At 35.1% G+C, this 14,108-nt stretch overlaps 1 protein-coding gene across 1 annotated transcript in view; it reads right to left on the bottom strand.

Moving 5' to 3' along the window:
• Ankle2 (ankyrin repeat and LEM domain-containing protein 2) overlaps nt 1-13,347 on the bottom strand; it is a 145,888-nt gene extending 132,541 nt beyond the window's left edge. The window contains exons 1-2 of the mRNA XM_090383895.1: nt 12,986-13,347; nt 11,449-11,637 (exon numbers count right to left, since the gene is read on the bottom strand). Of these exons, the coding sequence (XP_090240021.1) occupies nt 11,449-11,637; nt 12,986-13,199 (403 nt within the window). The 5' untranslated portion in view covers nt 13,200-13,347. The remainder of the gene's footprint in view (nt 1-11,448; nt 11,638-12,985) is intronic.
• Between the last annotated feature and the right edge of the window lie 761 nt (nt 13,348-14,108).

Below are 14,108 nucleotides of genomic sequence, written 5' to 3'. Positions count from 1 at the left end.
GCGAAAGCTGATTTATTGAAAGAAACAATAAGTCTTAATGGGCGATCGGGTTTATGTAACTTAACAATACCAAACATATGAGGAAGGATGTTATTACAGATTCCTATTTGCTGTAAAGTATATAGATTGATTTCTTTATTCTGCCTGAGTTTTCTTAAAATTATGTCGAGTTTATTTTTAAGTTTAGTGGTATTATGGTAGTCAACGATTCTATATGTGTCTTGATCAGCTAAGATTAAATCAATTTTTTCTATATAAGTGTCTTTGTCTAGAATGACAATCGTATCCCCTTTGTCCGCTTTTTGTATAATTATGTTAGAAGTTTTGCTAAGTTTATATCCGATAGTTGTTGTTTTTTTATATTAGAATTAGGTGTGAGTTTAGAATTTAATATACTAATTGCTTGATGGATAAGTTGCCATTAGGCGACCAAGGGGCTTAGAGGGCAACAAGTATCCTGTGTGTTATCAGACACTCAGCCTAAAACACTGATGGATCCAATATCTCTGTATTACAGAAGATTTAGGAGAAGTCCGGTTGGCCTGCCTCCCTAAAATCCACTCATGCATACCTTCTCGATGGTAAGCCCTGTTACGTCACTTAGGTGGCAACGAACGTGTAGAGTGGTTCAAGACGACTGGTCAGCGTGAAGAGGAAAAGACCAAATCCTCCAGCATATGACAGCACGAGAAAACAAATGGCCCGCAGTCCCCAACAGTTTTTACTCTCCCTCTTACGGCAGCGAGAGGATCAGAGTGGAAGCAGAGGATGCTAAGAATCTCTGGGTACGACCAGGCTGCCATGCACGGAAACTGAACTTGGCCTGTTATAACGTAAGATCACTCATCGGTGAAGACAGGATATTAGAGCTGGAAAAGGAATTAGAAAATGTGAATTGGAATATCATCGGTTTGGCTGAAACAAGAAGAAGAAATGAATCACTTATAGGTTTATCAAGTGGAAATCTGCTGTACACCAATGGAAACAGTGAAAGGAGTGAAGGTGGAGTTGGGTTTCTGGTCCATAAAGATTTTAAAAACAACATTTTGGAATTCAAAAGTACATCACCAAGGGTGTCAAGACTAATGCTCAAGATTTCTAAGAGGTACAAGGTAAAGATTATAATGATTTATGCACCAACATCGAGCCATGATGATGAAGAGGTTGAAGAAATGTACACCGAAATTGAGAGTCTTCTAGATGAGCAGAAAACCCACTACACTATTATTATGGGGGACTTCAATGCTAAGGTTGGAAAAAGACAAAACAGCACAGAAAGGGGAACTATAGGAAATTTTGGAATTGGTGAAAGAAATGAAAGAGGTGAAAGACTTGTGGAATTTGCAGAATCTTAAGGACTGTCAGTAATGAACACTTTTTTTCAAGAAAATGGTGAACAGAAAGTGGACATGGAAGAGTCCAAATGGATTAACTACTAATGAAATCGACTTCATCCTCACTAACAGAAGATATATTGTGAATGATGTTACCGTCCTGAATAAGGTAAATGTTGGAAGTGATCACAGAATGGTAAGATGTACACTTGATATGATGTAGGAAAGGAAAAAACTGACTCGAGTAAATAATACAAAAGTCTTTGAGATAACAGAAGAGGAGAAAAAGCAGTATGTACTGGAACTTAAGAACAAGTCTGAGCTTCTGCAGACTGCTCAGGACCAAGATATCAACGAGGAATATTATAACTTTTTGAAAGTGATAAAGCCCCAGAAACCTATAGGGAAACAGAAATCGAAAGAAGAAAAAATTAGTCAAGAAACACTTGTCATGATGAACCGAAGACGACAAATGAAAAGCAAGAAAAACGCTGACAGGGAGAAAATTGAGTATACTGAGTTACGCAAAGCCATTAGAAAGAGACTCAGAGAGGACATAAGAAGATTTAACACAAGAAAAGTAGAACAAGCATTAAGGGAAAACAAAGGATTTAAATCAGCAGCCATGAGCAGTAATACAGAAAGACAAATGATACTGAAACTGAAGAAAGCGATGGTGTACTTATAAACAACAGAAAAGGCATAATTCAAATAGCAGAAGACTACTATAGAGAATTATACAAGGAGCAGGGGAATGATGCCAGCAGTGGGGAACATGGATTGCAAAGTAGCAACTCATACGACATACCCGATATTCTTCCTGATGAGGTAGAACATGCAGATGAACATGCATTGAAGAAAATGAAGAATCAGAAAGCCCCGGGGAAGATGAAGTTACTGTAGAGTTGTTAAAATTGGGAGGAAGAGACATAACACAAAAACTGGCAAGGCTCTTCACAAAGTGCATTAGAAAAGGTGTGACGCCTAAGCAGCAGAATAATGCAATCATAGTTTTGCTGCATAAGAAAGGAGATAAATCAGAAATTGGAAATTATAGACCAATTAACTTGTTATCCCACATCTACAAGTTGTTCACAAGGGTTATTACTAACAGATTAGAAAGAATACTTGATGAGAATCAACCGAAAGAACAAGTTCGCTTTAGGACAGGATTCTCAACTATGGATCACCTTCACGTAATATCAAGCTAATGGAGAAAGCAAATGAATATAAAACACCATTATGCCTGGCATTTGTGGATTATGAAAAGGCATTTGACTCCATACAGCATAAGGCAATGTTTTGGGCACTGGAAAGACAAGGCATAGATACGCCATATATTATGATTTTGAAAAAAATATATGAGAGTGCTACCTCCTTTATTAGACTAGACAAAGACAGTAGAAAATTTAAAATCGAGAAAGGAGTTCAATGGAGACACAATATGTTTAAGGAGACACAATATCTCCGAAGCTGTTTACTGCTGCCCTTGAGGAAGCTTTCAGAAGATTAGACTGGTCGCAGAAAGGAGTCAATGTGAACGGAGAGTACCTAAACCATTTACGATTTGCAGATGACATTGTGGTCATAAGCCACGATCCCAAAGAATTAGAGGAAAATCTTAATCAGTTATGCACAGTTAGTAAGGATTTTGGACTAAAGATGAATATGGATAAAACAAAAGTAAGATGAACAAGTATGCCACAGAAAGGGAAATAATGATTGAAGGAGTAGTAATTGAAAAGGTGGAGTCATATACTTATCTGGGATAAGTTATTAGCTGTAATAATGATAAATGGCTGGAAGTCAAGAGAAGAATAAATTTTGGATGGATAGCATTCAGGAAATATAGTCACATACTGAAGAGCAATATCCTAGTTTGTCTGAAACGTAAAATAATGAACCAATGTATACTCCCCACCATGACTTATGGAAGTGAAACTTGGGCACTCACAAAAAGAATGGAAGAGAAGCTGAGAACTACACAGCGAAGAATGAAACGAATTATATTGGGAATCAGACTGTTGGGCAAGAAGAGAAACACATGGATTAGGCAGCAAACTCAAGTAAAGGACATTCTTATCAAAACTAAAGAACTAAAATAGTCTTGGGTAGGACACATAGCTCGAAGACATGATGACAGATGGACTAAGAAAATAACAGAATGGTATCCAAGAGGAGCTAGAAGAAAACCTGGAAGACAAAAGCGGAGATGGACAGATGGAATTCATGAGTTTTTGGGTAGTAAATGGATGGCCAATGCTCAAAACAGAAGGAACTGGAAAGTTGCTGGAGAGGCCTTCATCCTGCAGTGGATTGAAAATGGCTGATGATGATGATGATGATATCGCCATTTATCAGGATGTTGTTCCAGTTTGGATTGAAGTTCCACTATGCAGTCTTTTATTGGATAATGTTGGTCCTTTACGGCAAAATTAAAACCATATTCTAGGCCAGAGAGCTCAGAGGAGGTGAGATTTTAGAGGAAAGGTTGACAGTAGAAATTTTGGGAGGGGTTCTTGAAGTAAGAGTATGCCATTTCTTAATTTGTCTTAGTTCTATGTTATGGGTGGTAGCGTGGATGCGTATGTTATTGAAGTTAATAAAGTATGTCCAAGCGTGAGGAGACATATCTCTTTTTAGATGGAATCTTAATTGGTGTATACTATTTAACAAGTTATATTTCTTAATGAATCTTTTCCTAAGCTCTACTCGTATGATCGCTAAGGACGTGCAGTGTGTAATATGCAGATATTTTGTACAATTACTCTTAGAAAAAATGCGGACAAATTTAGGAATGATGTTGTGGAGTAAACGTTTTTGTAGAAAGGCAATGTGTAGTTTGTTAGAGAATTATTTAATGAGTGTTTGTGAGAGTTGTGATTTCATATCAGACATATCCAACGGCATCGGGAATGAAATTAGAATTAGAAAGTTGGAAGAACCGGTGCAGACAAGGTGTTATTATAACGTTAAAATTATCTCGTAAGATGACAAATTACTAAGAATTATAGAAATCTTATAATACCGTAAATAATCAGAGTAAAATATGAAATAGCAAGTGCTTAAAAAATGGTACTCACCTTTGAATAAATCTGCAATAATTTGTAAAAAGGAATGGTAATTAAATCATTTAGGTGAGAAGGTAGAGTAAAGGAAATAAGGGGGTGTTAAGGGCGATTTAACGAATTGAAAATGGGCCCAAGGAAGTAGAAGTGCACATCTCCAATCCTAGGTTGTCATTAGAGAAGGAAGAAATCATTAAGAGTAAATTAAAATTGAAATTTAAAAATTTAAAAATGGATAATATAGTATGACGGAGCCAATAGTCGTTATGAAGGACTTTCGTTGATTATAACGTCTTCAGTTGGCAAATTGGGCGGGAAGTGAACGCATGCTGTATTTTAAAGGTCGTCTGTGCTTCCCATGATGCTCTTTTGGACATGTGGAAACATTAACCGCGAATGTTAAAGCTGATTTATTGAAAGAAACAATAGGTCTTAATGGATGATCGGGTTTATGTAACTTAACAATACTGTTCCAACTGAAGAGACCTTTAAGAATTTCTCCAGTCTCCAATAGGGTCCAAACTTAGACCTATTCAAACAAGTGACATGGTAAAACTGCTATATTCACGGAAGACACTATGTAACATACAGATAGTGTGTGTAATATAATAATAATCAATAAATAAATAAAATATGTAACAGCCTCATCTGCAACAATATAACTGTTTGTAAAGGTCTATGGTCAAATCTTGTTAACAGATGGAATTTCTTAAAGGCTTTTAAGTTAGGACTACAGTTGACTTAACACAGATAAAGATGTAATTCTCCACCTTTCCCACACATGAGGTATATCGGGTTTTTCATCCTACTAATATACAAACTGGCAGGGAATGCACTTAGAGACAAAATTGTATAGGTCAAATCTTGTTAACAAAAGATGGAATTTCATAAAGGCTTTTCAGTTAGGACTACAGTCGGATTATCACAGACAAAGAATTAACCCCCCCTTTCCCACACGTGAATTTTATGAGGTTTTTTCATCCAACAAATATACAAACTGGCAGGGAATACGTGCACTTAGAGACAAAATTGTATTAAAGTACATGCCATTTTTTCTGGTGGAGAGACAATATACTGATTTTGATTCTGATTTACTGCCCATTCTATTTCTCTGCACAATTGTTGTGCAGAGAAATAGAATGGGCAGTAAATCAGAATGTCTTGTAATGGGGGATTTTAACTTTCCACATATTAACTGGAACTTGTGGGTTGGTCACTCGCATGCTAGCTAGACTTTTGTGGATTTATTGGAGGATTGTTTTCTACAGCAACATGTTTGAGGAGCAACCAAATGGGGTAATACCCTTGATCTGATTATCAGCAGTGATTATTAATGAATTAAGAATTTGCAGATAAAGGAACCACTAGGTGACAGTGATCACAGTATACTAATGTGGGGTTTACTTAAAGATGTAACTACCATCAAGGGTAAAGGGAAGGGCTTTGTTTTCGTAAAGGTGACTACAGTGGTCTCAGACAGTTTTTAAATTCTATACAGTGGAATCAACTGATGAGGTTACCAACGGTAACTTCTAAATGGGAAGCCTTCAGGGACTTAATCTTGGAGGCTACTAGGTTTTTCATACCAACTAAGAAATACTGTTCAAGGTTCAGGCCTAAATGGATGTCGGATGAATTAATGAGGCTCGTGGCAGAGAAGAAAAATGTATGGGATGCATATAAAGTATTAGATGACACAGAAGCCTACAGCAGATATAAGCCAGTCTATATTGTTATTGTTATTTGGTTTTTTTTAAGAGCATTAGCAACTAAGGCCATATTGCTCCGGTGATATGCGGTGGTCATTCCCTGACCTTTCCACATCCTCCGTATTTGGTGGTCACGGGCTCGAACCCCGGTCTAATCAAGAAGCGTGTGCTACGCACTGCTGCTCCTGCCCACCTGGCTACGGAGGTGCCATAAGCTAGTCTATAATCAAGTCACAAAGGAGATTAGGCAGGTGAAGGCAGATTACAAGAAATCTTTGGCAAAGGACGCAAAGAAAAACTCTAGAAAGAAAGGAATGAATCAGATTGGTCCACTTAACATACTTGGGTTGACCATTGATGATCATGCTCAGGTAGCTGATAAACAGAATGAGTACTTTACATCTACATTCACACATGAGGAGTTATTCAACGAGGGGAGTGCCAGAGGTTTATCAAATTCTAACAGGAAGCTAAATGATTTTGTAATAGCTAAGAGCAAAGTGGAGGAGAAATTGTTGAAGTTAAACATAAAAAAGGCACCAGGGGTAGATGGGATCTATCCAGTTGTATTAGAGGCAGCAAAGGAAGTAAGCAAACCCTTAGCCATAATTATGAGAGCTTCCTTAGACTCGGGGGAGGTCCCCACGGACTGGAGATGTGGAAATATATCACCAATTCATAAAGGGGGTTCAAACGGTGACACAAGTAACTAGACCTGTTAGTTTAACTTCTGTTCCAGGGAAAATAATGGAGTCAGTGGTTAAAGAAGCATTGCAGGATCATCTAGAAAAGACTGCAGTAATAGTGAAGACACAGCATGGGTTTGTTTAGGGGAAGTCTTGTCTGACCAATTTGATTGGATACTATGATGTGGTCACAAAGGAACTAGATGCAAAAAATAATTTTGATATCATATACTTGAATTTCAGGAAAGCTTTTGATATTGTTGCACATGGAAGACTACTGTACAAATTGGAGCGGTATGGCATTAAGGGCAAGTTACTGCAATGGATAAAGGGATGGTTGAGTGGGAGATGGCAGAAAGTGGTAATAAATGGACACTGCTCTACGTGGACTAATATTATTAATGGAGTCCCACAGGGTTGATCACTTTCCTTTTCTTTGTAGATTTACTAGTACCGCTGTCACTTATTCTCTTAGTCGGCACCATGATAACAGTCAAAATGAAATTTTCTGTAAAGAACTTTACAGGGTTAAAGTTCACTATTATCAACATCATGCAAGCTGACATTTTACTAAAGCACATTTCTGGAGGTCACTGCCATAAAACAACAAAAACAATTTGCACTTTCCGGTTTATTGGGCTTTTCTGTTAGTGCAATTCATTATAAACGGGTAGTAAACTCGATCTTATTGCATTTGCGATAATACTGATAACTGGAATTCTGTGGGTTTTTACATTATTATGGTGAAATGTGTTCCCCTTCACTGAAATCTTCAAAAAAAAAAACAAATAAATTTTAACAATCTTCTCTTTCCTATTTTTTGTCTTGTTACTTTGTATCTAACTTGTGCAATTTGTGCGTACCATGATCTTCGTTATTGATTGCTTATTATTATTTTTTTTTGTTTGTTTTAAATTTTACAATCCAGGAAAAAAAAAAAAAAAAGAGAGAAAAAAAAATTTATGCAAGTCCAAAGTCCGTAGGTTGCTGAACATCAAAAAATGTTCAACAACCTACATAAAAAATGGAAAAACTTACCACGCACTGCTTGCATGTCCAATACGATGCTTCCCTTTATTTTTTGCAATGTCGATTTTATATCTAATAGCATCCCTTTATTTTTTACGATGTCACATATGGTTTGGTCACCAACATTATAATGGTCATTAGAGATTTAACAGATGCACCATTTTCATTTTTCAAACTTCTGAATATTCAATTAGGAATTCTGATAATTCTGAATTCTGAATTGAATTCTCAGAATTCAAGAATTCTGAGAATTCTTGAATTCTGATAATTCAAGTTTTTGTTTAACTGAAAGCGCAACTCTTTTGCATTTACCCAACAACAATCAACGCAACACACTAAAATAAACTAAACATTTGGTCTCTTCTTTTTTTTTTTTTTTTATTTATTTATTTTATTTATTTATTTTTTTTTTTTTTTGAGCAGCGGATGTGAAGACAGTGGGGGTTGCAAGATAATAGGCACACTAATCTCCCAACGATGACTTATAACGCCGCTTTTTGTCGCTTATTTACAACTTGCAAAACCTCTATTTATACCTATTCTAGTCATTACTTGAATTTTATGATTTATGGTTGATTTTTTTTTTTTTTTTTTAATTTGGAGTCTTGAACTGTCCCGGTTAAACCGATCCCAGTAAATCAAGAGTCTGTACATGATTTACTTAGAGACAAAATTGTATTAAAATACATGCCATTCTTTCTGGTGGAGAGACAATATATAAATAAATAATTCCATTTACTTCCTGAATGTCAGTATTATTAAATTTATATGTAGCATCATTGAAAATACAATATTTAAAAAAAAAACACTTTAACTAACAATCAATACAAGCTCTTCCATTTTGCTTTTGAGAAGAAAATAAGCATTCTAAATTCCTCAACCCATATATGGAAATTCTTTTTGTTGACTTGGCCTGTCAAATCAAAATTAACCTCATCAGATATGAAAAATGCTGTTATGACATTCTGGCTGTTTTTCAAAATATTTCACATAATGCAACAACAATGAATTCTGTTTCATAATCTACAAATCTCAAGTATAAACAAGAAATTTATATGAAAAAAACTGGAAATCTTGCATATGATTCTCCTAAAACTTGACTTTTAAATTTGGCTAAAACTGAAGTCAATGTGATAACTTCTTTGTACACTGAGGGCACATAAGTACGGCCCATTAGAGATATTGGTGCAGTCTGCAAGCTCCTGAAAGGTACTTTGTGTGGTCTGCAAGACCTTACAAGTATGAGACCTGGTATAAAAGCTTTGAGTCTATTTTACTAGTCAATTAATATACACAAGTCTTGCACCACCTGCTACAAACAGGAAAATTTTGCAAGTAAAGTTTATGGTGATAAACACCTGTCATTTTTAAGAAAATCAGAGATCAGTGAGAGATGATTTACATTATAATCAATCTTTCTAATGTGGGGCTAATGCAGTCAACAAACTGACACTAATGTTTTAATAGACTGTATCATGAAGCTGTGTATTGCAGAAAATGATAAAATAAGGTGGGGGAAAGGCACAAATTTAATATGGTGCTGAAATGAGCACATTATGGAAGTCATAGTATAAGAGCTTGATTTCTCATATTTGAAAATTCAATTATTACCATTTTTAAATTAATCTGAATTAGTTATGTTTTTATATTTGTATTAATTCTTCTTCTTCTCCATTTATATGGCTGCGGCAGGTTTAGTAGATCGGCAGCTTAAATCCCAAGCCCGGATAAAGGGTGAGGATTGACGTCAGGAAGGGCATCCAGTCGTAAAAACTATGCCAAAACCAATAGATGTGTTCCAGTTAAGAAGTTAATCCAACTAGAGGAGAAGAAGAGGATGTAAAGTGTGAATTGGGAACATTGAATGCCGACCCCATATAACGTGGGAAAAGGCGAAGACAAAGAAGAAGAGAAGTATTAATTAACATGACTAAAAATAATTCCCAGGAATTTAAAATGACCTGTCTTAGTAGAAAAACTAGAGCTTTATATACTACCCTCCAAGACGTATCAAGACACACGTTAGTTTCACACCGATGTCACTGCCATTGCTCTAATGGCATGTCGGTCCCCTTTGGCTATCTTCTGTAACAGTATAGTGATTTCACCACTTGTTACTCATTTGGAGAGATCTGGATTTCAGTCCTGTTGATGACAAGGAATTTCTAAAGGTCTCTCCAAACGGAGCTGTAGTTCTTAGGCAGACACAGTAGGGTTTCCCATGAATTATTTAGGGTTTTTAGCCCACACAGCATGCAAATCTGCCCATGGATTTGGTGCACAATGCCTGTGGATTTGGTGCATGATGCACTTGGAAAGACATAACAAATAGACACAACAGAACAAAACATGTCAATGATGCACCTAAAAAAGCAACAATAATCCATTTGGCCACTATGGCACACTTCACTCTCCCGAATAGGCTTTCTGCTGACAAACAACAAACTGCAGTGAATTCAGTCTTCCAATCCTCCTGAAAAACAGTGACCAGTTGAGCTACAGATGTGGACTGTATTGGTTTGGCCCTCACCCACTATTCCAGTTCACCACAGGCATTCCTGAGAGTTCAAATTGGGAATCTGCACCAGCCATTGCAATTTTTTTACATAGACCATTCTCCTGCAGAAACAAACATAAGTCTGTACCAAAGAACTGCATATTATAGAGAGCATGGAATTGTCCAAAATGTTAAAGCAGGTATTGACATTAGTGGTTCTCCAAAAAATCACCAACAGACCTAGACCATATGTATCATAAGAAGCAGCAGCATATCATAACTCAAACTCCTCCAAATTTCATTGTTGGAACAATGCACTCCAGCAACAGGATTGTCCTTGCCCACACATCTGATCAGAACAGAGTGTAGTGAGAATCATCACACCAAAGAAATTATTTCTACTATTCTATTGACCAATTATGGAATTGGTACACCATGCAAGACAAGAATGATGACTGAAGTTGGTGATGTTTGGTTCATGCACCACTGCTCTCCCATGAAAACCAAAGCTGTAGAGCTCTGTAAACAGTGTGTTCATACAGATATCTTAAACTCCTGGTGATGTTTTACAAGAACATCTGATAAGATTGTCGTACTACCCTTCCAAGCACCATCAGATCACACAGATTGAGATACCATGGTCTTCCTATGTATTGCTGGACCATGGTGGTACTGTCAATCTTCAATTTCATGATAATATCACTAATGATTGATTTGGATGGTAGAGTGTCAGCATGAGCACAAACCAACAAGCCAGCAATGTGACATCCAACAATAACACCCTCTCTCATAATCAGACAACTTAGCTCTACATACAATGATAAAAACTAACTTGTATGGCTCATAATTCTTACTTATATGAGTCATTTGGTCACTTGTTTATCTGGGAAGGTCCAATTTACTATAAAAACAAGGATGTCCAGATACCTTTTTGAAAGGTAGTGTATATGCTTTGCTGTACTGAAAAAAAATGAAAGCTTATTAGTTTTTGTTGTTTTTGCCATTATCATCTTTGTTATTTTTTTTTCTTTTTTTGCTGTGGTACCAGGGCACACAGATCCAAATTTGGCAATCATTATCATAAAATTATGTTTATAATTAATAAATATTATACATAAATCATACCTAAATTTTCATTGAGTTCAGGAACAGGCGATAACTGTTTATTTGCTAGAGGAGACATCAATAATTCAGCAGACTGAGAAGCAAAAGCAACTGCAGCTTCTCTGCTACTAAACACTTTAAAGCGAGAACCTTTGTATTTTTTAACTGCCATCAAAGCTTCTTTTCTATCAGTAAACACAAGAGGAAACTCTAGAACAAAAGAAAGGGGAAAAAAAAACAGATATCAGTATTTCAGCAAAAGAGACATACATAGAGTACTTTAAGTCCATTCTCAGAGCAAATTTTTCTGTATTTATCTGGAGTTTTTTTTTTTAGATAACATAATATGAAAGATTATACAAGTAGGCATACCAAAAATTAATGCTCGATACTATATCAATTCAGAGGAGGTTGCATGCATGAAATTAAATATGTGGTATATAATAGGCAATTGAATATGTTACAATAAAGGTAATACAATTATGAGAATGGACTTCCAAAACACCCCATATATTATTATTATTATTATATTTTTTTTTTTATGCAAACCCCAAACGCGAGAGGTATTAGAACCTATAGTACTTAGTGCAATGCTTGGGTTGGAGATTGAGAAGACGAAAGAAGATATTTGTTGACATTGGACTTGAACTTCTGTAGACTGTAATTTTCAGGAAATACGTATGAAGGAAGGTTGTTCCAGATAACGGCAGTTGAATGAATAAAAGAAGAAGATGAAAAGTTGGCTCTGTGAGTTTGAAGTTGGACATGGTGACATGGAACTCATGTCATTCATACTATCAAACTAACATTTGATAGTATGAATAAAATTCTTTTCCTTTTTTCTACTTTAGAATGTTAAAGCACTTATAATTTTGTGAAAATTGACTGGGAAGAAATTTAACCCACGGTTGCTGCAATATCTTTTGTTTTCCCATGGCATAAAAATGTTCTAAGTAAAACTAAGTAGTTTAATTTATTTTCTAACCTGATGTACCTGTGCAATATTTTCAGAATTACAGCTCCTCCTCCTCAATGAATTGTCACATTTAATTTAACATGGTGAAAAACTTGTCAACATATTAAAGGTTTCAGAGAACTGGTCACTATTAATGACCAACATATTACAGCTTTCAATTACACATTGAAGGGTGAATTATCTAGATAATGCATACAGGCTTCTTAAGCCTAAGTAAAACACTAATAGCAAAATAAAAATAACAGATTTTAGTAATGATCTAAAAACATCAGGTACTGGGCAGTAGTTTTTTTTATTTTGTTAGTTGTTGGCACATCGGCTTCTGTGGCCATAATGCACCTCCCAAAGTTGTTGTATTTTACTCTGATCCAAGCCCGAGACAGGATTCGAACCCGCAACCTTTGGGTTGCCAGGCAGGCACTTTACCCACCTGGCTAGTCCAGTCGGCTGGGCAGTAGTATGCAGCAAAATGAGTGTCTACATTTATAGTCAATGAGACAAAAAGTAAGTTTTTTTTAGATCAATACAGTAATTCTGTATCATAATAATCAGAATTTATAATTCAGAAAATTGAGTACTTACCATCCTTTTCACAAGCACAATCATCTTCAGGTACACATATCCCATAATAATGAGTTACAGATAACTCTTCTGACAAGCATAATTTGATATCTGATGGATCATCATTCTTCTCAGCAATGTCTGAATTTACTTTATCATCTAAATCAATTGGTGTTGCATTATTAATGGTATTTACCTGAACTGTACGATTTCTTCTACTGTATATATTACCCATGCTTTAAAAATGTTTAGCTTGCCAGAAATATGATTCTTGCAAATATAATTGATAATATATTTTTTATCTATAAAGAATTCCTATAAATTTGAAATTTCTCTTGAAAAAAACTTGAGATTCTGAAAAATTGCATAATTTATGTCAGTTTCCATCATATCTTCCTTTGTTATTTGATCGTCATTTACTTTTAAAACTATAAAACTGAAAAAACACAAATCAGTCATTCCTGAATTCCTGTATCCCTGCATAATCTAAAAGAAAACAATAAAAAAATTAATTTTTGTTTATAAAGCCAAACAGATAAACTAAAGATTTATACAGTACTTCCTTTGCCAAATACAACTAAATTCACTTATGCTTAAACCTATGTATCCCAACTGGCAAATAACTTAACAATAGTAATAACCATGTTACATACAAGTAAAATGGAAAATCTCATTTAGTGTTCGGATGTACAAAATAGTTCATTCTGTGCACCAAACCACTAACTCATTCTAAAATTAATCCAAACAGTGGTGATGAACTAGCATGCCATGGAGTAACACCCAAAGGCAATTTAGATGAAATGCTGCCATTCAATGTTAGTTGGTGGTCACAAATCATATTTTATTAATAAAAATATAATTGTTTTTTATTATTTTAAAGTAAACTATTGTCTATTTTGTTATTTCATATAAAATAAATTGTAAAATACATTTTTAAGTGTATTTTTCCCTTTGACCTTACCCTATTTAAATATTAACTGTATTTTTTATAAAAGTGTTACATTATTTATAATAGTTTAGAAATCTGCTTTCAAAATTATATGTAATTATAATTATAAAATTATAAGTTATAATTTTGAAATTATAAGTTATTTTAGATAATTAAAAAGGAAAATAATGCACTAGAAAAACATTAAAAATGCAT

Source organism: Mastigoproctus giganteus, chromosome 10 (genome assembly GCF_048544385.1).
Source record: "Mastigoproctus giganteus isolate SK-2022 chromosome 10, ASM4854438v1, whole genome shotgun sequence".
Classification (NCBI taxonomy): Eukaryota; Metazoa; Arthropoda; class Arachnida; order Uropygi; family Thelyphonidae; genus Mastigoproctus; species Mastigoproctus giganteus.
Note: the sequence above shows the minus strand (reverse complement) of the source record. Positions and strands in the feature narration are given on the sequence as shown.